The following is a 26,108-nucleotide window of genomic DNA, read 5'->3' as shown; positions in this document are numbered from 1 at the left end:
AACATAGTGGAAATTTATTTACAACATTCTCGCCATATTTTTTGTCATTTTTATTTGTATTTGTTTCATTTCAACCACTGTTGCCTGAACCTCATTCAAACATGGAAATGATTTTCATAACCGCCTTGTAAAAAAACAAAAATTATTAAAGTATCTGTTTTAAATTTAAATAAATTTGTTCCTATACTTGCTGATTGCCTTGTTAGTTGTTTTCTTTGCATTGCATGATAAATGTATTTAGAATATTATGCTGATCAGACATAAAAATGGCAATCAATATATTGTTTTGCTTGCATGGTAAATTTACATCAAAAATGTCTCTTATGTACTTTATTTGAAATGCTTTTTTTTTTCAGAAGTTTGGATAATACCCTTTCTCAACCACTGAAAATGTCCACCATTTCTCTTATATTTTAATAATACAAGTAATACACTCATATTATATTATAATATATCAAATATATTATTATGTGATGATTACGTTTGACCATATGTCCTCTACATTGGAGAAAATGTAATTGCTGGCTCCCAGGTTGAATTGATTTAAAGTTCTCTTGGTCCCATGGATGCAGTTACCAGTATTGCATGTTGGAGTCGCTGTCCAATGATCGGGAACAAAGAGGACTTCCTACACCTTCCACCGACAAACACGCACTTCCGCTGCTGTCATTTCATCCATCTGACATCTTAAAATGGGCCTCCTAAGCTCCACCCTCAATCTCGCATTCGAATGGATTATTCCTACTATGGTGAAGGTGTGGCTCATGAATATTAATGACGTCACGTGACACTAGTTTCAATAGTTTTAGGTTTAACCTTTTTTCCAACACATTATTGTATCATCATAATACAATATTGTCGTCCTCTAATTTGTATTTATTTATATAATGGTACATAAATCATTTTTAATGTGATATATATATATATGGAAAACTATGTGGATATTTTTTAATTGAGTTTTACTGATGAGCGATGTTAAGACCATGTTGAATGTGTACATTTATTTTGAGATTGTGTGGGTTTATTTTAGTATGGGGACACTGTATTATTTGTTCAGGTCTTGAAAAGTTTCTTGAAAAGTCTTAAATTTGATATTAAAAGCTCTGCAGCAACCCTGTTATTTCAAAACAATTAAAATGAAATAAAACATTTTACTATCTGCAACCTAGGATTTAATGTGACACACAATGCTTGAAATAAATAAAAAATAAATACCCACACACACACACAAAAAGCTCAGGAGTCACAGGACTAACTTTGTGGGGAATTTTGAGGATTAGTAAAATTATATATATATATATATACATACATACAGTGAATATATATTCGTAATAGCAAGTAAAGTGGCGTAGGAGTGACTCCTGAATATTAATAATTGATGACATCTGACGCACCCGGAAGGTTACCAAGCAACGTGATCATGACGTAATTAATATTAATGAGTGTCGCCTTTCCCGTAGTATAATTCGTAATTTAGCGTCCTGCATCATGAGTCTCTCTTTATGAGTCCAGAAGCGGCGGAAGAGGCATGATTTTCTTACCTAGTTTGTGCTTTCACTGTCAAATCTAGTTTTAATACGTCAAGATTTCGATTTAGACGTTTTTTGTCTCTCTCTTAATGCATCTTCCGCATTTATTTGCAATATAAACATTTCTGTTAGCTTTAGCTATGTAGCTTGTCTTTACTACTCTATCTAAACAAATTGACGTAAAGTGCGTGGATTAATCGTTACTATTGTCCTGTTTCAACAATATATATATATTTTTCCTAATATCTACCCGCTATTTCACATAATAAAGATAGTGTGTTGCTTTTGTTGTTCTAAAAGGCAAGAAGTTGGAAGTAAAATCTTGATGAACTGACCCAGGAAATCTGTTCAAGAGGCCAGACTGCATTTCTGTCGTCAAACTGATCAATCAGGACGGAATCTGTCCCCGCGACAAAGACCAAACAAAGAGGACATTCATCCGAATCTATCTCATTCCATTAACACAAGGAGAATACAGCACAAACAGGTTGACATGATGTTTCCACAAGCCAGGCATTCGGTAAGGGTCTTTTTTCTCTCTTTGTTACATTGTTGCAACAGTGACGGTTTCTCTTTCAGCATGTGTTTCCTGAGTGATGCATTGTAACATTGCATCTGTGTAATAGCCTGATGCATTGTATCTTTTGCATGTATCTGCGTATGGAGGTTATGATTGGACTGGAATGCATTTTCAGTATCACAATGGGAGCTTGCAACATTTATATCCACTCTAGTGTTCATGATTTTTGTACAAACAAATCTTAAGAAATAGTTCTAAAATGTACCATGGGATGACTGTGGTTTAGACATGTTACTTTTATAATAACAACAAAAACAAAATGGGGTGTTACAATGGTAAAAGCATGTTTTTAATAGTAATATCATGTTTTGGACATGGTGATTGACATATTGGCACCATGGTGCTTTCGTGGATATGTGTAATGGCAGTACCATGGGTTTAGGGCCTGCACAATGATAAAACCATGCTTCTTTGGACATGGTACAATGGAAATCCCTTTCATCATGTTATTGCCATGCTTTTTTGGACCTGTACAAGAATTGTAATATGTTTTCTTGGACATGGTACCATTTGTAATTCTTTGAATTGCCTTGATGCCCCATTTAAATGGATGGTAAATTATATTTAGTATACTATTACCATCACTGTGCCACAGTTCTGCCACAGTACTGTTTTGTGAAAAATTGATATTATTGCATCATTAATTGTCTCATAATTTTAAAAAAGCTCAATATTCTGTCTACACTGTAAAACCAAATACCTTGACCTTTTAAAACATTTTTTCTAAATAACCATTCTTCTTTATCTCAAGTAAACTTAACTCATCTGTGATTAAAGTATGCTTGTATTTATTTAGTTATCTAAATTAAGTTATTGCATGTCATGTACAATTTAAAGGTAATTTATGACCGGGATCTCTGTTAACCATATGGCACGTTACGTTTTCAGGATGTCAGTGCACATAAATCTGCACTTTTGTGAAGTGCAATTGAGTAAAGAAGAAGGGCTTAAATTTAACATGCTCCAACTTCACCATAGGGTAACACTAGTCACCCTGATGGTGACTTCACACAAATCACAACTATCAACCAGCTACAACAAAACAACAGTCATAAGAATTCAAACTATCTACATTTTTGTACATAAGTTCCCTTGGTTTGCCCAAACACACATCATTTATTCAAGCATAAGGGCTTATGGGTATTTCATACAGCCGCAATTTTGTACTTGTTCATTTTGAGTTAGTAGTACTCGAAGCCAAAGTTTAGAGACCATTATCCCAAAATGTGAAATTTCAATTATTGTTTAATTGGGACCACTTTAATGTTTAAGTAATGACAACTTTATGATTTAGAGAGTAGCGGCAACTTAATAAAAACTAGTAAGATTAAGAAAAATGTAAGCTTCCAACCCTGTCTACACCAAACGTGTGTGGCGTCTTGTGTCAAAAGCAATGTAACCCATTATAATCAATGTTGTTTTGTAGTGGTAAACCGATGTCCCGTTTCTTTATGTGCTGCACACGCTGGCGCTACTACTGCCAACAACACAAATAAACTGGTTAGAACGTTCGTGTCGCAGCGTCCCGTATAGACGGCATCAAAGGATGCCGTCACGTCAAAGGACATGCCCGGTGTAGACGGTGTAAGTTAAGTATTTAAAAAAAGGTTTTTTTTATTTGAGATTACTATTAATATTTACAGTGTATATTTGCATCACCTCAGAGACATTTTAGGAGAAAATACTGCTCATGCTTGCTCCAGTGTTCTCTAATCTCATGAAACACAGGTCAGGTTTCCAGGTGGCATGTTTAAATGAAAGGGTTTATGAATGTATTCTGGCTCAGGTATGGTCAGAGGCTTGTTTGCACACCAGTTGCCTGGTTCCTTCCCTGTTGTGGCTTAATTGTGTCGTTTCCATGAATTGTTCCTGTGCACACAGTGGGCAGCTTGTGTTAATGAGTCCCCAGGCATTAATTTGTTTGCACTCAAGCCTAATTGCCTTTTCCCCTGTTGCGCGCGCACACACAGACATACAGTATGTGGATGCACAAGGACACTAAACAAAAACCTCCTCATGAGAGTACAGATTTGGGGGGTTGCTTTAATTGAAGCATTTTTTTCAATTCCGAGGTAGAATTTTGGGCGACATTTCAACTGCTGTCTTAAGATTGTTGAGAAATGAATTGAATGCTTTGACAGCTATTGAAATGGGATCGAGCTCGTTCAGTCACTTTAGCCCTTTTCCACCAACATGGTTTGGTTCCTGGGCTAGTGCGAATTCTATATCAACAAAAACCTATAGGCCAATAACGATGCCAAAGGACCGGTCTAGGGCTGACATGATTATGACATTTTGCTCACGTTTAATTGTCAAACAAATAATTGCGATTATGATGATTTAATTGTCTGTTTTAGTGCTTTCACAATTAATTGTCATTTAAATTGTCATATTTCTTAAGGTGTGTTTAGGAGTTTGCAGGCCTCTGCTGACAGTGCGTGCATCACGCGCTCTTCAGGACAGGAGCTGGTTGACGTTTGCGATGCGGCTCAGTGACACTCGGACTTGTAGTTCAACTGAATGACATAAACATGCCGTTCCTGGAATGTATAGAGTATATTCGCTTAAAATTCCCTCGTTTGGGAATTCAAATGTGATTGGAATGAGAGTGTCCAATAATCGTGGTTGTTTCAAATAACCGTGGTTAGATCAAAAAACCACGATCTGATTTTGTTTTTTTTTTATAATCGCTATAGACCTAAACTGGATGATAATAGGATATTGATATTTATTGAAAAATATTTGATGATGAACTTTCAATATTTAGCTTATGTTCTACATCTAGACGATCGGATCATGTACGTATTGCTAAAAATGCAAGCAGTTCGGCTGAGTTATACACAACTAGCTAACTGAGTCATGAAATCAGCCGGTTAGGAAGTATTAGCTGGCTAGTGGCTACATAGCCACTAGCTAATTATTCAGCTAATATTATATCAAGACAGCACTAACAATGCAATTAGGGCTACCCCTGACCAAAGATTTTCCTAGTCGACTAGTAGTTGTTCGTTTAAGCCATTAGTTGACTAATCGTGCAAGTTGTCGCACGTTTATGACATTAATTGAATTACTTAAATATTTTTGGGGGGCATCAAAAAATTGTATGAGTTCCAGGACTGAGAATGAATGTTATAAGTAACATTGCTAACACTTCTACATTACAGAGAAATACTAAACCATAATAATGAGCCTTTAAAATATGAATTTTACAAGCACACGCATGAAGCGAGCCGCAGCGACACCAGCAAAAGCGGTAATGATTCTGAATGTGTCGGAAAATTGTGTTTATTTAAAGAGAGAAATGCACATTAAGTTAAACTACTAATTTAGCTTCCCCACGAACACATAAGACTATAGCGCATATTTATCTAGGTTATCTAACATTAGATTGAGCGGCCAATGCTGTGTGGCTAACAGTGGCAACGGTCGATGAATGATAGGCGATCGTTTGCCTGCAGAGTTTGTATGTCACCTTCTTGGGGGTCATCCTTTACCCTCTCTAAATTATCCCACACTTTGGATTTCCTGCCAGACATAATTACCGCATGGACCAGCTGTGTAAACGATCATGTCTGTCCGTCACTGACTGCTTGACTTCACCACTTCCTGTGGAGTCTTTCTTTTTTTCTGCGACCAATCAAAACTTGGTCGACCAAGACTCTTCTCATCGTCTAACGTTTGGTCCACTATTAGGGGGCAGCCCTAAATGCAATCCAGCTATCGATTGAACATAACCGCAACTCCGACATCAACACCATTGCTTTTTATTTATGTACTATTTAGTTAAGTGTTTTTCATGATCCGCAGCTATGGCGTATGAAATACGACACATGTGGTTAATGGTAATGCAATGATTGATTGATGGTAAATCATTGAATAATGGAATCAATTACTTAAACGTATAAGCATTCCCTCTGTTAATCATCAAAGAATGGTTATCAGTTATCCAAAGTATAAACATTACCCTCAAGTTTTTACCCTTTAGATAATCATTCACTCACATTTAACCAACAAGCCGTTGTCCCGTCTCTATTATCATCAACCATTGAATTATCACTCGTTGTATTATTACCTTGTGGCTATGCAAATTAGATGGGCGTACTTCTAATGAGTACAATTCCCTTTTTTAGAATGCAGTTTTTCCAGTAGGATGTTAGTTGATTCTTACTGAATTCCTGTTTGATCCCATTAGGATTTGTAGCATTTCTTTTTTAGCCTTTTCATCAAGGCTTTTCTGTCCACAGGACTGCCACTCACTGGATGTTTTTTGTTTTGGAAAAGTAAACTCTGGGTACTGTTGTGCGTGAAAATCAGCTGTATTTTCAGCAGTCACAGAAACAATCAAACCAGCCCGTCTGGCACCAACAATCATGCCACAGTCGAAGATCACATTTTCTCCCCATTCTGATGGTTTATGTGAATATTAACTGAAGCTCCTGACCAGTATCTGAATGATTTTATGCATTGCACTGCTGCCACGTGATCGGCTGATTAGATACTCGTATGAATATGTAGGTGTACAGGTGTTCCTAATAAAGTGCTCCGTGAGTGTGTCATCAGAGTGAGAACTGACTTTGTTAAAGACACTATTTTGACATGTCTTACTGCAGCAAATTAATTATTTAGTACACTGTCCAAAGTTTGGTCTTAAACCTCTGAAATGGGCATCAACTAGAGATTAACTGCAGGATCCCAAATCTTGGATTAGGAGTCACAGCCGAATCCTCAATTTAATTTTAGCCTTAAAGATTTACTGTTTTCTTAGGAATTTAGTTTTTTGTGATCAGTTTGACTTAGTTGCCTAAACCACTGATGTTGCTGCAATAAAACAGACTTTGTGCTGATTGTAGGGCTGGGCGATATATCGAGATAATTTAGCTGATGAACTAAAATTGAACAATATCGTGAATATCACAATGATTTGAATGTGCTGCCATTTAAGTTTCAGAAAGAGCACATCAGTAGACTCATTTCTTGGTACTTCAAGGCTGCACAATTAAACAAAATAACATAAAAATGGTGAGATGGTCATATGTGATTACTAATCCACAATATGCTGTGATTTGAAGACGGATAAACACGGTCTGTGTGTGATTCAGAACAAACCAGTGACCTGTATGCACGCATGAAGGCGCTCTCAGATCAGTTCATGTGCATTGTGACCTCAAAGTAAAGCAGATTCAAGCATTCGCACAATTCCAAACATTAGTAATCGCAACAAGATATTATACAAATCTACAAATGTGGCACAGAATAACAGAAAAGGAGATTACAGTGTTTCTGAACATTTGTAAACTGTCAAATACACACAACCTATTTCACAGACTGTGACACATTTCCGCCTTATTTAGCAGTACAGCTGCTGAGAGAGTGGCAGTAAATCACCACTGTCCCATTGCCTTTTCTGTGTCAAAATAAAAGCTCCTTGTAAAGTTGAGGTATGCACTGCAGCACTTTCGGTGTCAAAATAAAAGCCCCCAGGTGACGATGACAGAAATATTTTACTTTTGTATAACGTAAATGTAATAATCAGAATAATAATGATAATTCCGCATTATATTGTAATAGTCAACCTGACGTGTCCCACAGTAATATAGTATTTATTTTATTCATTTATCTGTCAGGGACCATTCACAAAAAACATTAATCTCACAAGAGAAGAGATGCTTTGCACCAGATTTAGCTACTAGCTAATTTCCATCTGCATAGTATTATGCAATGTTCAGCAGGGGTTTCAAAAATAAGTCAGGGAAGTTGCTTTGCACAGTAAAAACAATTAACACGGGTAATGCGTTTTATTAATGCTACTTTGTATCATTGTATGAAATATATATAAAATGCATATCAATGAAAATGTGTATATTTAATGAAATTATTCGATTTTTATTTAATGTCTTTTGAATGTTTAATTACTTGCACGGCTTTTCATCGGATATACGAGCTGAAATGTTTACAGTCACCATTGAGAATGAAAATGTTGAAGTGTTATTCACGTTGTATTCAAACATCTTTCGAATACACCCTCTGTGCCTTCCGTTGGTTTAGCAAACTGATAGTCCCACCCCCAAATCACGCCAATGATTGAGTCCGTGTTTGTGTGTTGTGCTGGCCTTGCCGCTTAAAACAAACAGTGAAATATCTATTGCTCCACAGAACAACGCGTGTCCCAAATGATTCCCTCTTCACTTACAATATATACTATGCACATAGCCTTGTAGTGTATGAATTTTCAAAGTGTAGAATCGTCCCAAATGGAACTTGATGGATTGTTGCTAGCTTTTGTGTTTACAGTTTTTGAGAAAATGTACCTAAGAATGACTTGCTTAAAGTTGTCCCTGCATATTAAGATGGGATAGGAGAAAGTATTTTAACACCAAAAAGTTACACACTTCAGCTTTAAGATTGAATGGAACACACTTAATTCAGAATAAGGTGTGCGTGAGTTCTCATGCTTTATTACACATGTTGTTAATCCAATTGTTGGGCCTGTTCCGCTTGTTTGAGGTAATAAGTGACGGCTGTTGGATTACGGATAAGGATTACTGCTTTAGTGATGTGTTTGGTCACCATAAGCAGCTCTTCATCAGACTGTTGACCATACTTTTCCTCTCTCCCGTTGAACTCTTGAACTCCGTGCCCGGTGGAGATAATGGACAGTAACCGATTCCATTTCTCTGAATTCAGCAGTTTTTCATGTGCCTAGATAACCCACTGATCTTTAACTTTTTGAGGTCTTGTATTTGGTGTCATTGTTTTAGTCTTTTTTTTTTTTTTTTTTTTGAGCATTAGAGAAGTATTTTAATTTTGCTTCTCTCTTTTACTCGTAAAAATATATGTTCCAGTTAGATTTTTACAGTTTCTGAAGATATGAATGGTGCTTGCCCCTATACAATTAAACATGGTTCTTTTGAATATGCTATATCTTTAGCACTCCACACCTCTTACCTTGTAATTTAGAGTTCGTGTGGGGATTCATGGGTAATTTCTAAGAAATACTGATTGTATGTCAGGCATGATCTTCTGGGAAGTTGGACACCTGTGATTCTGGTTCTTTTTAGCTCATTGTGATGTCATAACTGAGTCATTAGTGATCTGCTTGATGCTATATTGATTCTCTTTCACTCACTCTGACCTGTTATGTCAATTTAACCATGTAATAGACACGTTTTACTTTTGAATTCCATTAGAAACCCTCCAATCAGCTTGCGGATAACAAAACGTGTGAGCAATTGTACATTATTTCATTAAATGCTGTCAGGAGACACCGCAGAATTAGTTTAATATTTCGTATAATGAGGGTTGAAATGGCTGTTGTTCTGGCGTATTGTGAGGACCCACTTACATGACCAGCTGTGGGTTAAACACTTCCTAATGTCAAAAGCTATCTGCGAAGAATTGTTAAAATCAGACATTTCATTGGGACACATCAAGCTATTGCACACCCATAACACATGCACAAATGGTCAACTTGGGCTGTCAATCGATTAAAATGTCGTTATCAGCAACGGCAACAATAAAAAAGAATTGTCAACATTTTTGTTGTCCAATAGTAGTTTGAACTCCATTAACGTAATCGCGTGCAACTAATGATGGTGAGTGAGCACAGCACTGCAGCTCAAGTACATGATTGAGGAGAGGAAGAAAACTCCTCTCGCAGTCCAGATGCCCTCCAAACTTTCCAAACAGCTTAAGGTGAAGTAGATCACCAAGTATCAGGACATTATACAAAAATACAAATTAAGTAAATGCAGAAGCAGAGCTGCCGTTCCACCTAAGCAAAACTTGCATGTCGAGCGTCTTAATAGGAAAACCACTGGCATAATATCTTTAATGCATCCTTTATTAAAGTCCAAATAATAAGGAAGCAGGTCATTTAATTAAGTACAAACTCCGAAACTGGCATATCTGTGTGCTGTCACTGCCTCTTCCACGAGTCGCGTGACCTGATCTAAGGGGGAGAGATTGAAACTGCACCCGGCTGATGCGCTAGATTATAACGTGATGACAAAGTGAATCATCATACATATGTTGCGGTGTGTATCTTATCTTGAAGAAAATATGCAATGCGCAGCTCTATTAAGAAGAGAGTTTGTTTTTTTGTGAGTTCAAAATGGTGAGAGTCTTTATACATTTTTAAATTGTTGTTGTTTTGGCTTGTTTTCTGATCTAAAACTCTAAAACAACACATATTTACTTTAGGAGATATACTGCAGAATAAAAATATATATATATATGAGAATTTTGAATATAATATTAAATATTTTAAAATATCTAAAAATCCTCAAAGCAAGATACATTTACTTAAGAAGCTGAATATAAGTATATTTTTACTTTACTGCACTGGCAGAAGTATGAACGGGTGAAAAATACACTTTGTATTTTAAATATTCTCTGAAAGCTTGTCTAAATATCTTGCATGGTACTTCTCAAGTAAGTATCTTTTTTTTTTTTTTTTTTTTAAGTGGTTTTAGGTCTTTTTAAATGGAAAACAAGACAAAACACTTGATATACAATTATGCTGTTAATTTTTTACTGAATTAAACTAAATTTTTTTCCTTAAATTACAGAAATAACAGTGTTTGTTTGGCTGATTAACAGAAGTGTAAACTTTCCTTTGTGCCAGTCCTAGGGATGCGATCAGCCGATACAACATTTAACACATTTACCACATCTTGAAACTTGCATTATAACTGAGATGTCTAAGCACGGCAGAGACCGAGATGCTGACATCAATGATAATAAGGACTGTTTCACAGCTTGCGCTGTTTACTCTTTTCCTTGTCCTGTGTGAAATGCCTCATTAGCAGTACCATACACTAACTTTTCATATTCGCCATAACTCAAGTCTTAAGTTACAACATTATGCCAGTATTCCCCAAACTCTGTGATGCCATGAAAGTGCTAGTGATGTCTTAAAGGAGCCGCGCGTCTTTTGCGACATGAGTGATTGGGTTATGCGATTGGCCAAACTACTCCTCACCGATCGAGTTACAGGACGTAAATATCAGTTTCAAAATCTACCAATAGATTTCTCAATGGATAATCAACACTTTCTGATTTCAAGTTTTTTTTAATGCAAATTTGAGTTAAAACTGCATTAAATGATGCAATGTTTGTTTCACTTTAGAAATAATTTTTATACATCTTATTTGCTGATGATAAAATGTATATCTGCATTTATATCGGCCATCCTGCTCTCTAGATATCAGTATTGGCCATTGGAAAAATCCATATCGGTTGACCACTGACGGAAACCCAGCAATTGAGACTTGCAGGTAGGCACTTTTGACTTGTGTCGATAAAGGCCAAAGTATACTTTGCGCGTCCACTGATCAAACGCAAATTTCATCATCAGTGCAGCCGCATGGCTTGACCGCGCACCGCCTAGATTTTCTTTTTGTCTCCGCTTCTGCGCTGCTGGCCATTGACTGTACTAAAAGAGTGTCACAAAGCAGTTGTGGTGCGTATGCGTTGAACACGTTCATGATCGCTCGTGGTCAGAAAAGTATACTCACAAAGGCAACTTAGTTGGCCAGGCTCGATCCGTTCCGGAACGTGCAAAAACTAAGTATACCTGGGCCTTAAGCAACATCCTAGGATCTTGGCATCGAGACATTTTCTTCAGAATGGCAAGACTCTTTGTTTAGAAACGTTAGCACTCAAGCATCACACACACACACACACACACACACACACACACACACAGGTTTGGGTTCGTTATGTGTGTATTGTGTTGTAAGGGTGTTCAGGGGTCTTGAGGACATTATTAAGGACAACCAAATTAACAAGACCCCCTGTCAGTACAACACCCCCAACATAGAGGTTAATCCCCTCGAGACACACACTTATTCTCTGAAATCTTCACACACTCCTCAGATGTGCATGTATGTGCTAATGTGTTTGTGAACACATTCACTTCTGAGAGATCAGTACTCTTGGGGAAAGAACACAGATTTGAGCATGTGTGTAATTGCAAGAATGGTGTTTGTCTCCATCGCGCTCAACTCTCCTGAAACATCTCACTTCCTCTGCAACAATAACAACACACACACCAGCTGCAATTTTGGAGACAAAAAAGCGGATAAGACCCTGGAGGTGTGGGTGTGTGTGCGCAGCAGATGTCTGGGTCACTCAGGCCAAAGTCCCTTATTAGCATCATAAAGGGCAACAGTGGAGTGGTTTTACCTCGCTAGCAGACAGACAGAAAGGTGTTATGTATGTGTTTTATTATTATAGTTTTATATATCTTGACTCTATTGTTGTTTCTTTATTTTCTGTCACTGTGCTTTGTGTACTTTTACTGTGCACTGATGCTTTGACAAGACTATATTTTGTGATAGACTGACTTATCAACAAGACTGATTCATCTGCTAGTAAATGGCCCAAACTCCACTGCCAACATTATGTCCTATTGTTGGATAATTTTACTCATTGATTATTTCATGCAGCCTTTGAATGCGACCTTTCATGGAATTTGGAGGATTCAAGAGTTGTATCCAACATGGGCACTCACAGCCCAAAATTATTTGCTTCAAAAGAAATTAACATCATTTGTCTAAAAAAATGAAGCCAATTTGCTCGGAAAATATTATGGGAATTAACATTACTTGCATTTGAACAAGTTGAAGTACCTCTGTAGACGGGTGCAGAGTATGTCATATGTATAATTATATTCATATATAAAGTATTATAGAATAAAAGTACACCTGTAAAATCTATATTCTTTTCTCTCTGTATCATTATAACTCTCCTCAAATTGAACTTATACATTCCCTTCCAAAGGGACTTTGTTCCCTTGTCGCTCAAAGTGCTCACGCTTGTTAAAGTGTGGCGTGCTGTCGTAGCAAACGGGTTACTTTCCATTTCCGTTTGTCCTATAAAGGCCATCTTGTTTAAATGAGGCTTGTTTAAAGGAGGACGCTCGGTTTACTGCAGCTTTCAAAGGATGTGTCCTATCTAGCGTGCAGCATTGGAAACGAGAGGTGGTGTGTGAATACTACATTTCTACAGTGGAATCTTAAACTATTGATTTTAAATTATGCTGCATCCACACTTCTAGGTAAGTCCAAGATAATGCACAAGACAACAAAAAAAATTACTGCGAGCACCTTTAAATAATGTGCAATAAGAAAGGGAAAATGCACCAGTTATACAATTATAAAGTCGTTCTGTATCTGAACTTTCAAAAAAACATTTAAAAAGGATGCAGAGTCAAACTCCTAGCAAAACGATTGTGCCCATGAAGTTGAAAGTTTTACAATATCAGGAAAATCAGACCTTTCCTGTCAGAATATGCTCCTGGTCCAAGCTCTGGTCATTTCAAGACTGGCCTTCTGCAATGCTCTGTTGGCTGGCCTTCCAGCTAACACAATTAAGCCACTGCAGATGGTTCAGAATGCAACAGCGTATCTAGTCTTCAATCAGCAAAAAAGTGCTCATGCCACCCCACTCTTGATTACAATCCTCTGGTGTAGCTGCCTGCATCAAATTGAAGGCTTTGTCTCTGGCTTTCAGGACAGCCAATGGAACTGCACCATCTTACTTCAATTCACTTAAGGTCTATGCTCCAACTCTGCTCTCTGTGGTCTATGAACGAGCGTCGCCTGGTGGTCCCATCACAAACTGCCTCGATCTTTCACTTTCTCTGCTCCTTTGTGGTGGAATGAACTTCCAACCTCCACTTGATCTGCTGTTACCTTCTCAACATTCAAGAACCAGCTGAAAACACATTTGTTCCACGAGCACTTAACCTACCCACACTAATTGCACTTACTACTGCACTTAACCTGAACTTAATGTACAGAATTGTGCTAGCATCTTTACTACTACAACCACTGTGAGAACTTAGGAGTCCTATACTGCAGATGTTGTTAAACTTTGACACATTGCTTGCTATGTGTCTCATTTGTAAGTCTTTTTGTAAAAAGCATCTGCTAAATGACTAAATGTGTAAAAGACTAGAATTATCAGATAAACAAAGGTTAGCTGGCTAACTCCTTTTTAATGATCAATAAAATCTGGTCCACCATTGTCTTCTATTCTAGTGAAGAACTGCCCAATTAGACGGGTAAAGGGTATACCTGCCAACACTCCAGATTTTACCGGATTTCTCCCGTTTTTCTGCTCCTCCCGCTGTACTCCCGATTTACAATTTCTACCGATAAACTCACGATTTTCCGCATCCACACTTTGCTTATGAGAATGTATTAGAACTCCAGGTTGGGTTGGTTGCCACCCGTCCCTTAAAGTACGGGATCGACCCGTATTTATATATGAAATGATGAGTCCCGTATCAAATCAATACGAGGCACGATTTCTCCCGTAAGCTGGTCAGATGCTGTCCCTACAAAATTGTTCCAGATCATTAATTTAACATTGATGTACAGTAAGTTGGAAATTATTCATACAGTAAGGGGTTGTCTGAGAAGGCCACACATTGTGCTGAAACTAGCTAAAAGTGTGGTAAGGAACCGTCTGAAAAGTCTACACATTGTGCTAAAATGGTAGATATTTTTATTTAAATAAAGGTTAAATGTTCAATAAGATGTACAAAATAACACCGATCCAACAATATATGAATGCAATCACTGAGTCATAAAGACAAGTACAGGTAAAGGGAAAAAAAAATGCATATAAACCAACACTGATGTATACATAAGTCATTGGTCAGGAAAGTTCTCTGCTTAAAAGAAAGGATATATACTTTTTATTAATAATAAATCAAAGCATTTTTGCTAATACTGTCAAGGATGTGGTAAGGGACTATCTGAATACATTTCTTAGTAGCTAATGCAGCTCCCTTTATGTATATTACGCAGTCTGCGCAGTGCACCCATTCCCTACGGGGGCACCATCTTACTCTTGGGGGGCACCAGAAACTGTTCCCCGTTAGCATGTATGGTAAAGAGTGTCCGAGTAATGTGTAAAGTGACCAGCCACAGTTTATCATAAGTGTCAAATCTAATCTCTCATTTTAATGGTTGTTTTACAGGCATCGTCTCAGTCGACACAGCCACTCAAATTCACCACGTCTGACTCTTGTGATCGCATCAAGGATGAGTTTCAGTTCCTGCAGGCACAATATCACAGGTACACAACATGCATGCACGTAGAAACAAACAGACAGATAAGTGTTTCACAGGCACATACCCAGAACATTTCAAAAGACAAAATGTGTACCATTAGTAGACCGTTAAATAGTTCCTCCCAATTATGAAATTCTATGATCATTTACTCACCCTTGTGTTGTTCCAAACCTGTATTACTTTCTTTCTGTCGTGAAACACAAAAGGCAGAATTTTCATGCAGCTATAATAAAAGTGAATATGGGATAATGTCAACACAAAAAGCATCATAAAAGTAGTCCATATAATTCATGCAATATAGTAAGAGTCTTTTGAAGCCATACAACAGCTTTTTGTGAGGAACAGACCAAATGATTGTTTACTTAAAACATCTTGCCCTCCACTGGAGCTCTCAAATCTCATTTGTGTTCAAATATACTGTATATTCAAATATGCCAGTTCACTTTCATTGTAAATTTCCAAGAACATTCTGCTAAACTTGCTGGTCTCTGGAAGACACCAGTTTTTACCCATAGTGTGAGTAAACTATGACAGAACTTAACTTTTTAACGCACACACAACACTATTGTTCACCTGCCTGTGCTCCAGTTTTGAGAATCCCTTCAAAAGACTCCTCACTTTCACTCAATGCCACTAAAAATACAACACCGTGCCCATGTGAATTCCTCTCTGGGAGAGTGAGGATGGTGTGCAAACCTTTCCTCCTGGAAAAACTGCTTCCTGTCTGTCGTGATCTGTCAGCAGCAGAGATAAGAGTGATCTATGTCAATAGATGTCTCAGACACATCAAACGGGAAGGAAGATGGAAATGGAGAAGGATAAATGGACGGGTGTGTTTTCAGATCTACTGTGCTGTACACCAAGGCTATTATCGTAAACCAAAACAATGTAAAGGAAAAAAAATAACATTTGTATGCGGAAATAAAAATCAACATAATTGGAAAAACTGAAACGAAAGTAAAATAAATTTTCATGGCTCTGAAAAAAATTAAAAATATTTAGTTTTCGATATTTTTTTTTTTTTTTTAGATTGTTAAACCTTTAAATCCGCCATCACCTTCACACGAAGATGCCACTAGGCGGCGATATCACAAGCAGATCGCCTAATGCGCTCACTGCATCAGCAAAGACAGCGCGTGAGGGAATCACTACAGTACATTATGAAAAGAAGCAAAGCAGGTAGAAAACTAGTGTGACCCGTCATTTCTCTAAAAATATCGTGGTAAGGGACTGTCTTAAAACGTCAGCCTGCCATCACACAGGCCCCCGTGTTTAGGGCTGTGATCAACGCCTGAGATTAGGGTATTTCTTCTATGCCATTGGAAACCGAAAACCAAAAGAGTTTGCTTTTATGTGATGCTGCATCCACACTGATGGGTGTCAATATAAAATCCAAGATCACTGTCTTATCTGTCAGCGAAACATAAGCGGCACAAACTATTTTTTTTCTCTCTCTCTCTCTCTCTCAGTCTTAAGTTGGAATGTGATAAACTGGCCAGTGAAAAATCTGAAATGCAGCGGCATTATATTATGGTGAGTATAAAGTTGACAGTTACATTTTAAGAACTAAAACTGTGCCAGACATATACCTATGGTTATACATGATTAAAGTACCATATGTAGTGCAGTCTTTGTAATGTATACTTTCTATAACATAACTTGCTTGACCAGTGTGGTTTGACCAAAGAGTTTTTTTATGGTCGTTGAATGTAAATGACTTGTTTGGCCGTTATTTTTTGTTTCTTTCATTTTCGTTTTGTTTGCAGATTTGATTTGATTTGAATTTTTTTTTTTTTTTTTTTTGTTTGTTCATGTTTTCATACTTTAGTTCAATATGTGTATTGTGTGCATTTGTTTTTAAAAAAATTTTATTTCTCTTTCATCATTTCCGTCTCTTTTCTTTTCACCGGTTACCCTCAAGTGTCTGCAGTAATTTGCACACAAGCATTTTATTGATCAGTAGAATCATGGGTAATAAAACAGCACAAGCTTATTGATCTCTTGCTGTGGGGATCAATATGTATAAGTATTTGTAACAGCGGTGTCTGAGCCAGACTGCTGGGGTCTCGTATCTGAATGATAAGCTGGTTTAGCCCAGAGCGAAGCTCTTAGCCTGGAGCCTAAAACTGGTTTGTTATTCTGAAGTGAAGCTAATGTAAAACCTTCCCTGTGCTCTCACCTGTGTTACTGTTTCCTGTGCCTCTGATTGCAGTATTATGAGATGTCATACGGACTCAACATTGAAATGCACAAACAGGTAAGAATTGTAATGTTTTGTCCAATTATTGTCTCCTTTCTATGCAGAACTGTAAATACTGTAGGCCCTCACATAATCTGCATACTTTAATCAAATGTTCTGCAATTGTGTGGAAATCAAGAGAATTAAATGCAGCCGGGAAGTAATCAGAACCCCTTGTTGCATTATATGCCAATGGTTGCACCCAAAAATGGGGGATAAAACACCTTTGTGTGTGTGTGTGTGTGTGTGTGTGTGTGTTAGAATACCTATAACTCCAGAAGAACTAAAGTTATCTTAATATCCTTTCATATTGTGTTTTAGAGCAAACTTACCTTTTGGTATCTTAATTTTTAATGCCCTATGTGGTTAAACCCCAGAGAAATGGGGCTCCCAATGTGTCATAAATGTGTCAAAAAACAAATGTAGCTCAAATGGTATGAATCTAGTTTCGTATAATTTTCTTGTTTTGTTTATTTGTTTGTTTTGACTCCATTGAAACCATTGGCATATAATGCAAAAATGTATTTACCTCCAGTATCATTGTTGAAACCTTTTGACCCCCCTTCTACAAAATATTGGATTACTCTGTAAATATTGATCCATGGTATTTCATATTGTAGCTTTCATCATCACCGAAGAAAAAGAAAAAAAAAATCAGTCAGGAAGCTCTGTTTGAGGTGACACAGATGGCTCTTTGCTGATATCATTAATTGTAATATTAATGAAAATTACAACTTTTTAATGTGCAAAATGCAGAAAATAAACAATTTCAGTTGTGGTCTCCGAGTTTCGGACTCCACTGTATGTTAAACAGAGCTGAAAGTACTGTGCTCTTATTATCAGCTGAAAGCGTTGACAAATTAGACATTAATATTTAATAAATAAATGGGGTTGGTGACGTGTAGAACTTTGGGAATGGCTGATTTTCGAATTCTGCAGTCCTAGTTTTGTTGTTGTATTGTGCATATGCAGCATCATAGATTCAGTCGCTTCCATCAAACATTGTCAGCAATCAGCAAACGTTACAACAACTGTGCAAAATCAGCAAACTGCAAGAGCATTCCCAGCTGTCTTAATAATGCAGGTAAACAAGAGGTGTGTGTGTGTGTGTGTGTGTGTGTGTGTGTGTGTGTGTGTGTGTGTGTGTGGTCCGCAGGCGGAGATTGTGAAGCGATTGAATGGCATCTGTGCTCAGGTGTTGCCCTACCTTTCTCAAGAGGTCAGACTGTGTGATTTATTTATTTATAGATACATTACACACTATAATGACATCATAAATTTGATGCAATAAATGTTCCATTGGTTTGTGCTCTAAAGTGGGTTTTTGTTCGTTTTGTATGCAGTGTTTCCTACTGAGAGAGAGAACCTGTGTTGATGTTAAAATGTGTGTTTTGTTGTGAAACCTGTGTATAGATATTAATAAGAGTGTGTGTGTGTGTGTCTGTGTAGCACCAACAGCAGGTCCTGGGGGCGATAGATCGAGCCAAACAGGTCACTCCTCCTGAAATGAACTCCATCATTAGGGTAAGATATTTATTTTCATCTTAAAGGGATCATTCACCTAAAAAATTACAATTCTGTCATTTATTCACATTCATGTTGTTTCAAACCCAAAATGACATTCTTCTTTTGATGGAAATCAAAAGTTTAGCAGGATGTCTCAAGCCACTCTTTTCAATACAACAAACGCATATAGTGTCCAAAGGCTGTTGTCTGAAATGGACAAAAAAGTACCATAAAAACATTGTAAAATGAGTCCATTTGACCTGTGCTTCATATTCGGTTATTCCATATTAAATCAACCAAATATGTGTCAACTAGGAATTCACCTGACAAAAAAAAAAAAAAAAACTTTAAAATTAGTAGTCAACGATTAACATTTTTAATCTAATCAATTACTTGATGTACCAATTCATTAATAGAATAAATCGCATATCCAAATTTAATTGAGACAGGCCCCCTTGTTTTGTCATATATTTTGGTATAAAATAATTTTAAATGTATGTTATTTCCATATCATTAGACATGGCCTATTACTGGCCTAGATGTACTCTTTTGGAGTGTCTCCCTTTGGTTACATCGAAACCACGAGGCGTGTTGCCTGTAAAGCTGGAGCGCTTCCCCCTACTGCCACACATTCTTAAACATTTACATACCAGGTTGGGTGCATGATTTAATTTTGTTAACAGCCATAAATAAATTGTTCTGCAGACAAACATCAAGACAGTGATTATGGGCCAGACCCAAACATTTATTCAATCATTTATTAAGGATTAAATGACATTGAAAATGAAATACATTTTTTCACAATCATCTCTACATGATGAATACCAAATTTCATGCGATTCACGGCCTATGATGCTTTCGAAAAAGTTGCTTGTTCCAAGAAAGTCAAATTGGAAGAATATTTCGTGCAGAAATGGAAATCCATGTAAGCATTTTATTTTGGGGCTCTGAAGGAGTCAGAGAAAATAAGAAATTTTATTCTAGCCCAAGGGGTTCTAGCCACTACAGTTCGTGAAATTGAAAGACTAAATATAAGTATTAGACTCAAAGATCAAGATTTTGAAATTATTGTTTTTATGTGAATAAATAAATGCTTCAACATTATTTGTGCCCAAGACATTTTTGTTGGACAAAAAAAAAGAACTAGTTTATTCCCACATGTGATCCACATTTGGTTTGCACCCATTGGAAATGGGGAAACGTTTAGCAGTTCTAGCTCAACTGGTAGAGCACGGCGCTAGCAACGCCAAGATTATGGGTTTGATTCGAAGGGAGCACGTACAAACTAATGAAATGTATACCTTGAATGCTCTGTAAGTCACTTCGGATAAATATGTTTTCCAAATGCAGAAATGTAAGTGTATATAGGCCCATAAGAGGGAAGATTGAGTTATATAGTTAAAGGCACTCCAAACAACATGTAAAGTGTTTTGTTTTTGAACTCACTTTATTGGCATCTTTTTCAACACGGGCTGCTGAATTCAACTGATTTTAGTAATAGACATAACATTCTGTGTAAAAGTAAAGTGATGTCATAGACACCTTTTCTAAAGTATTCTTGATCAATAAACCATATGCATGGGGGCCTGGGTAGCTCAGCAAGTATTGATGCTGACTACTTACCCCTGGAGTTGTGAGTTTGAACCCAGGGTGTGCTGAGTGACTCCAGCCAGGTCTCCTAAGCAACCAAATTGGTCCGGTTGCTAGGAAGGGTAGAGTCACATGGGGTAACCTCTTTGTGGTTGTGATTTATGGGTTCTCGCTCAATGTGGCAAGTTGTTCATGGATCACGGAGAGTAGCATGAGCCTCCACATGCTGTGAATATCTGCCGAGTCATGCGCAATGAGCCACACGATAAGATGCACTGATTGACAGTCTCACAAGCGGTGGCAACTTGGCCTCTGCCACCCGGATTGGTGAGTAACCACGCCACCACGAGGACCTACTAAGTAGTGGGAATTGATTTGGTCTGCCACAGTAATATATTGTTGCGCTTCAGAAGACTTGTAAAATAGATTACGAGTTGTATGGACTAATTTATCGTACAGCCTCCATCCCCATTTACTTTCATTGTATGAAAAAGGGCAGCCAGGATATTCTGCTAAACTTCTTTGAACTCCACGGAGGAAAGAAAATGACAGGAAACTAAAGGCTCTGGTATACTTGCCTTTACATCTCGCTCATGGTCAGACACTCAACCTTTTTAAAGTATACTCTTTTGACCGTGAGCGCATGTGGACTCGTTCAACGCATGCATACTACGACTAGCTCTTGAGTACAGTCAACAGCAGGTGCTGTGCACTGACGACGACACAAAGACGCAGACTGTTCATGTGGCCAAAAAAACAAGCGTGCACGCTTGCAGTCTGCATGTACTGTGCTGATGACCAATTTTGCATCACGCGCACAGACAGAGACACTAGATGGCTAGCATCATGCAGCCCCTCAAATGCAGCATACTCAATCGTAAGAGAATGAACACGCCCCTCAGCATTATAAAACCAAAAAAACGCAGTTTACACATATCTAATACATTGCATCTAAATATATTAATCTGTTCATCTCAAGGACAACAGTTAACACTCAGCACTATACAATAAATATTCATGAATTAATCTATTTACTTGCGTTGAGCGGTGAAACTAGACGCACATACATACAAAATCATCCTACACTGAGGCACATCATTGAACATGTTTACATACACTGATGGGCCAAATCATTATGACCACTCACAGATGAAGCCAATAAAGTTGATTATCTCCTAACAAGGCCACATATTGCCTTTCAGAGTTGTAACTTGACAGCGCATCTTTTAAAAGAAGTGAGATACATGGCAGCGGTCAAAGAGTCTGTGTAGTTCATGTTAATATACAAAATAATACAAAAATTCCAGATTGGCCCCCTTAGGTGTTATGTTAGGAATAACAAGGCCTCTTCTCTTGAACTGCATATCAGTGGGCGGGGCCAAAGGTTGTGGGATGTGCAAATACAAATGAGCAATGTTTCATAACATCACGAACAGACAGATTTCAAAACGAAACGTTTGAAAGAAATTTGAATAAATGCTCTTTAGACTGGGGAGGAAGATTTGAGTTCTGAAATTTGCAGTATGTTTTTATTGTACCGTTGCCTCTTATATGTCTAAATATCAAGGAAAATTAGATTCTCCGTTTCATGACCCCTTTAAGGCTTGTGTATACTTTATTTTTCCACGTACCGATCCATCTAACTCACTCAAACACTGCACTTTTCAAAGTATACTCTTTTAAAATTGTGCGCCTGTATGGACGTGAAATTTGCGTCAAGCGCACTGTGCTCAAAACGTAGAATTATATGGACAACCGAAGTATATTTAAGCAAGTGACTGCCATAAGTTTTGACAAAAACAACATTTGCTGTTGGATGTTAAATTTAGTAAAAAAATATATTAACTCATTATCCCAATATGTGTGTGTGTGTGTGTGTGTGTGTGTGTGTGAGAGAGAGAGAGAGAGATCTGGTGTTTGTGTGTAACACATCCACACATGCTTGTTCACTTGTTTGTTTGTATTATCGCAGCAGCAGCTTCAGGTTCACCAGCTCTCTCAGCTCCAAGGTTTGGCGTTACCAATGACCCCTCTGCCCCTTGGCTTGACCCCGCCCACCATGCCCCCCGTCACCTCCAACTCCGGGCTCCTGTCACTGTCCAGCATCCTCGCGTCACACGCGCATCTCGCCAAGGAAGACAAGAGCTCTCGCGACGGGGCCGACGGCCACCGCGACGAAGATGGTGACAAATCTGACTAGCGTTCGTAGAGACTCTTTGATTCTGTGGTATGAGTTCTGTAAGTATAGAGTGCAGAACCACAGGAATCCAAACAATCTGCTCTCTTCTCATTTGTCTCCATGTTTAAAGCCAATCTTTCCTCCCAAATCTGCAAAGTTTCATTCAATTAGCATTTTCATTTGTGGTGCTTGCAAAGGCACTTTTACTTTAGCTCATACTTGGGGTGAGGGATTTGTACAAACCTCTAACCCGAAGTAACTCGTCCCGCACAGTTTGTTCTGCAGGCATGAATGATACCTCAAATCATGCTGGTTGAGGAGAAATGTGCTGTTACTTTTCTAAATGATCAGACTTGTAAATTTAAGAAAGTCCCTCTCCCATGCAGTGCACCGATTAAATAAGGATCCCAGGCTCATGTACTTTTTCTCATGAAAACTGTTTGTAAAGGGACTTTGATTTTTCTTTATGATCCTAGTTTGCAGTCTGGATATTGTCCCATGTGTGACCAGAAGGTGTCACTGTTTAGCCAATGAGAGCATGTTGAGTTATGGATGAATAAGTTGTATTTGCTTTTTTTTGGAATAGCATACTAACATACTTCTCTTACTCTTTCTGCAGTATGTATACTGTGAACCGTATGCACATAACCTGTATGCATAGAATACTTGGATGACGACTACTGTACATTTGCCAATGTGCAGTACACAACCAGAAGAACACAGTGCACCAAATTCTTCACCCTACAATGTAATGCGCTCGACTTTTTACTTAGTTTCCACTCTAATAAATGAACCAGAAGTACTATCAACTGTGATTTCACGATATATATTTCTTGATTATTTGATCAGACTGATTTATGTTAAGTACACTTTTACTCAAGATTGTATTAAAAATCTGTTACAGTGAGGCACTTGCAATGGAAGTCAATGGGGGTCGTTCTGTACACGTTAAAATACCGTTTCAAAAGTGTAGCCACAAGATGTAAAAGATATGCTTGTTAACTTGATTTTAGTGTGATTTAAATCGCTTTCCAATTTTACAAATTGTTGCCATGACGATGTACTGTCAACAAACCCTGAAACTACTATTTAAACAATAGAACCTGTTGACATGACGATGTACTGTCAACAAACCCTGAAAACAACAATATAAATGATAGAACATACAAGTTTTAACAAAAGAATTAATGCACATTCTTTTTATAAAATAATAAGCTTCACATTTATGCCTTTTTTAAACCCTCCAAAAATGGGCCCCATTCACTTCCATTGTAAGAGCCTTATTGCAACCATTTTTTATTTAATAAACGAGAGGCAAATCGAGGTTGTTTTTTGTGGTAATCAACATTATGCCACATGCTCTCGATTTGAGCTTGAATTGAACCCAGAGTTTTCCTTTAAACATGCAACACGATTTATTGTTGTATATTGCATACTTTTTCACATATTAATAAAAAAAAACAGCAGGCAGTTTACAGTACATACTGTGTAGTATGCTAGTATTCCGTTCTGAATGTAGCCAAGTTGTTAAAACAAGACTACGTATGGTTGTACATAAGCACTGGTGCATTGGGTATTTTCTAATTGTGCGTTTCTGGACATTCATGTCTTGTATGTGTCCAGGAAGTATTAGCGTGAGTCCCATAATTCCTTTTTATTTTAATTGTTTTTCAGCTCACCAGTGCTACTATATTCTAAGCAACGCTTGCTCGTATGGGTCATAGGCATACTAAGATCTGAACTGGATTGTATCCTATCATTATAATCTTGTGAATTTTCTTTTTCCACTCGGTTTTTTTTATATTTAGATACTTTTGTTTATTCACTTGAATCACAAAACCAATTTCCCAAAGAAGAAAAATAAAAACAAAAAAAGGTCGTAGAGTCGGATAACACCCAAACAAAACCGTACAGACAAACAAGTGTGTGTGTGTGTGTGTGTGTGTGTGTGTGTGATTGTATGTACAAATATGTGTGCTGTTGCAATGGGCCAGTTTATATACATATATAAATATATCAATATACATATAATTTTGTAAACATTTTTGTATGTATAAAGCTACATTTATGACGTATGTGTTCCAGAGGACATTCAGTGCAGTTCTAAATTGCGAATGCTGTGATGTACAGAAGTCTATAATCATTTACATTATTAATGATTACACTACTATTTTAATTAGATGCATATTCATTGGTTGCTCTCAACTAGTTATAGTTGCTAACGGATAAACCTTCAGTTCACTCATCTCAACGTCAGCGAAAAGGAACTTCTGACCCCAAAATTTTACTTAAACAATTATGTATGTAATATAACAATTTTTAGTCAAGCGCAACTTGTGCATTTGAGCATGACGTGAAGGTGGATCACAACGTATGCCCCACCCCTTTTTTGAAGGTCCACCTCTTTCTCTATATAGCCCCTCCTTTATGTGGTGACAGTGCTTTTAACACATTTGCAACATTTTTAAGCTTTGTAGTTATTTTTAAAGACTGTGCGTGCGTGTGTTGTATAACAATGATGTTCTTCATGGAAATGTATGGTGTTTGTGTTGATGAAAACAGCTTTTATTACTTCATTTAAAGAAAATTGTTGGAAGAAAAAGATAAGGTTAAAATGTGAAAACTTACTATACCTGAATGAGTGATTGAGCAGTAAGGAAGTATTTATGGTGCCTTACAAATAAAAGATTCATTCGACCTTTATCAATGCTGTTGTTTGTTATTTTGTTTTTTTTTTACAAAAATGTACCTCTGCATCAGTGCACAAATCACCATCTATTTTCATTGTATGTGAGAAAAAGAGCATCGTGAACATCTACTTATTCATAACATCTACTTTTGTTTTCTACGAAAGAAAGTCGCACAGGTTTGTACTGACATAAGGGTCGTTTTTCATTTTTAGGTGTACTGTTCCTTTAAGCAAGCTAAATTCATGAGGCATTTTTCTGTCCTGGTGGTGGCACGGTCGACTTGCATTATTGCACAATATGCGTTGTGGTGTTGTATAAATCATACATTTGAAATATAATCCTTTGTTTAATAATATAAGGCGGTGTATCAACATTAAACATGTCAGCAAGATTATTATATTAGGCATTTGATGTAGGCTACGTCTTCCATGAAGCAGAAATCGTTATTCATGTTTATGCAGCTTCATTTAATGATGGGCAAACTGTGAAACTGAAATTAGCGGGAGTTATAATTCATCAGTGTGTATCATTTTAATGCACACAGCTCGAGTCCTCAGACACGACAAATTGAGGGCTCATTGCTTTTAGAAACGCACCATTAACCTGCTGTTTCGTTAGCACAAGACATGGCTAATGGGCATAGAATACGTGGGGGATGCAGGGGATGTGTCCCCCTCCAATAAAACAAATGTGTTTGTGCAAGTTAAAAT

The 26,108-nt window shown here is 37.4% G+C and overlaps 1 protein-coding gene across 2 annotated transcripts; it reads left to right on the top strand.

Annotated features, from left to right (window-relative positions):
* Positions 1–1,532: 1,532 nt before the first annotated feature.
* On the top strand, positions 1,533–25,411 carry chico. 2 transcript variants are annotated; one of them, XM_052134408.1, is made up of 9 exons: positions 1,533–1,713; positions 1,830–2,049; positions 15,101–15,198; positions 16,664–16,727; positions 17,407–17,451; positions 18,590–18,652; positions 18,883–18,957; positions 22,505–22,767; positions 23,328–25,411. In XM_052134408.1, the coding sequence occupies exons 2-8, from the start codon at positions 2,023–2,025 to the stop codon at positions 22,727–22,729; spliced, it is 597 nt and encodes a 198-aa protein (XP_051990368.1). In that variant the 5' UTR covers positions 1,533–1,713; positions 1,830–2,022; the 3' UTR covers positions 22,730–22,767; positions 23,328–25,411. The 2 variants fall into 2 exon arrangements, with proteins under 2 accessions (XP_051990368.1, XP_051990367.1); XM_052134407.1 differs by having other exon boundaries at positions 22,502–22,767.
* The last annotated feature ends 697 nt before the right edge of the window (positions 25,412–26,108 follow it).

The sequence above is a fragment of the Xyrauchen texanus genome, chromosome 9 (genome assembly GCF_025860055.1).
Source record: "Xyrauchen texanus isolate HMW12.3.18 chromosome 9, RBS_HiC_50CHRs, whole genome shotgun sequence".
Taxonomy (NCBI): domain Eukaryota; kingdom Metazoa; phylum Chordata; class Actinopteri; order Cypriniformes; family Catostomidae; genus Xyrauchen; species Xyrauchen texanus.
Note: the sequence above shows the minus strand (reverse complement) of the source record. Positions and strands in the feature narration are given on the sequence as shown.

Bases quoted from the DNA above. Each gene is read 5' to 3' on its own strand.
- chico (XM_052134407.1), top strand. From the start codon at position 2,023: ATGATGTTTCCACAAGCCAGGCATTCG. The intron at 2,050-15,100 runs GTAAGGGTCTTT...GTTGTTTTACAG, and splicing joins TTCCACAAGCCAGGCATTCG to GCATCGTCTCAGTCGACACA. The intron at 16,728-17,406 runs GTGAGTATAAAG...CTCTGATTGCAG, and splicing joins TGCAGCGGCATTATATTATG to TATTATGAGATGTCATACGG.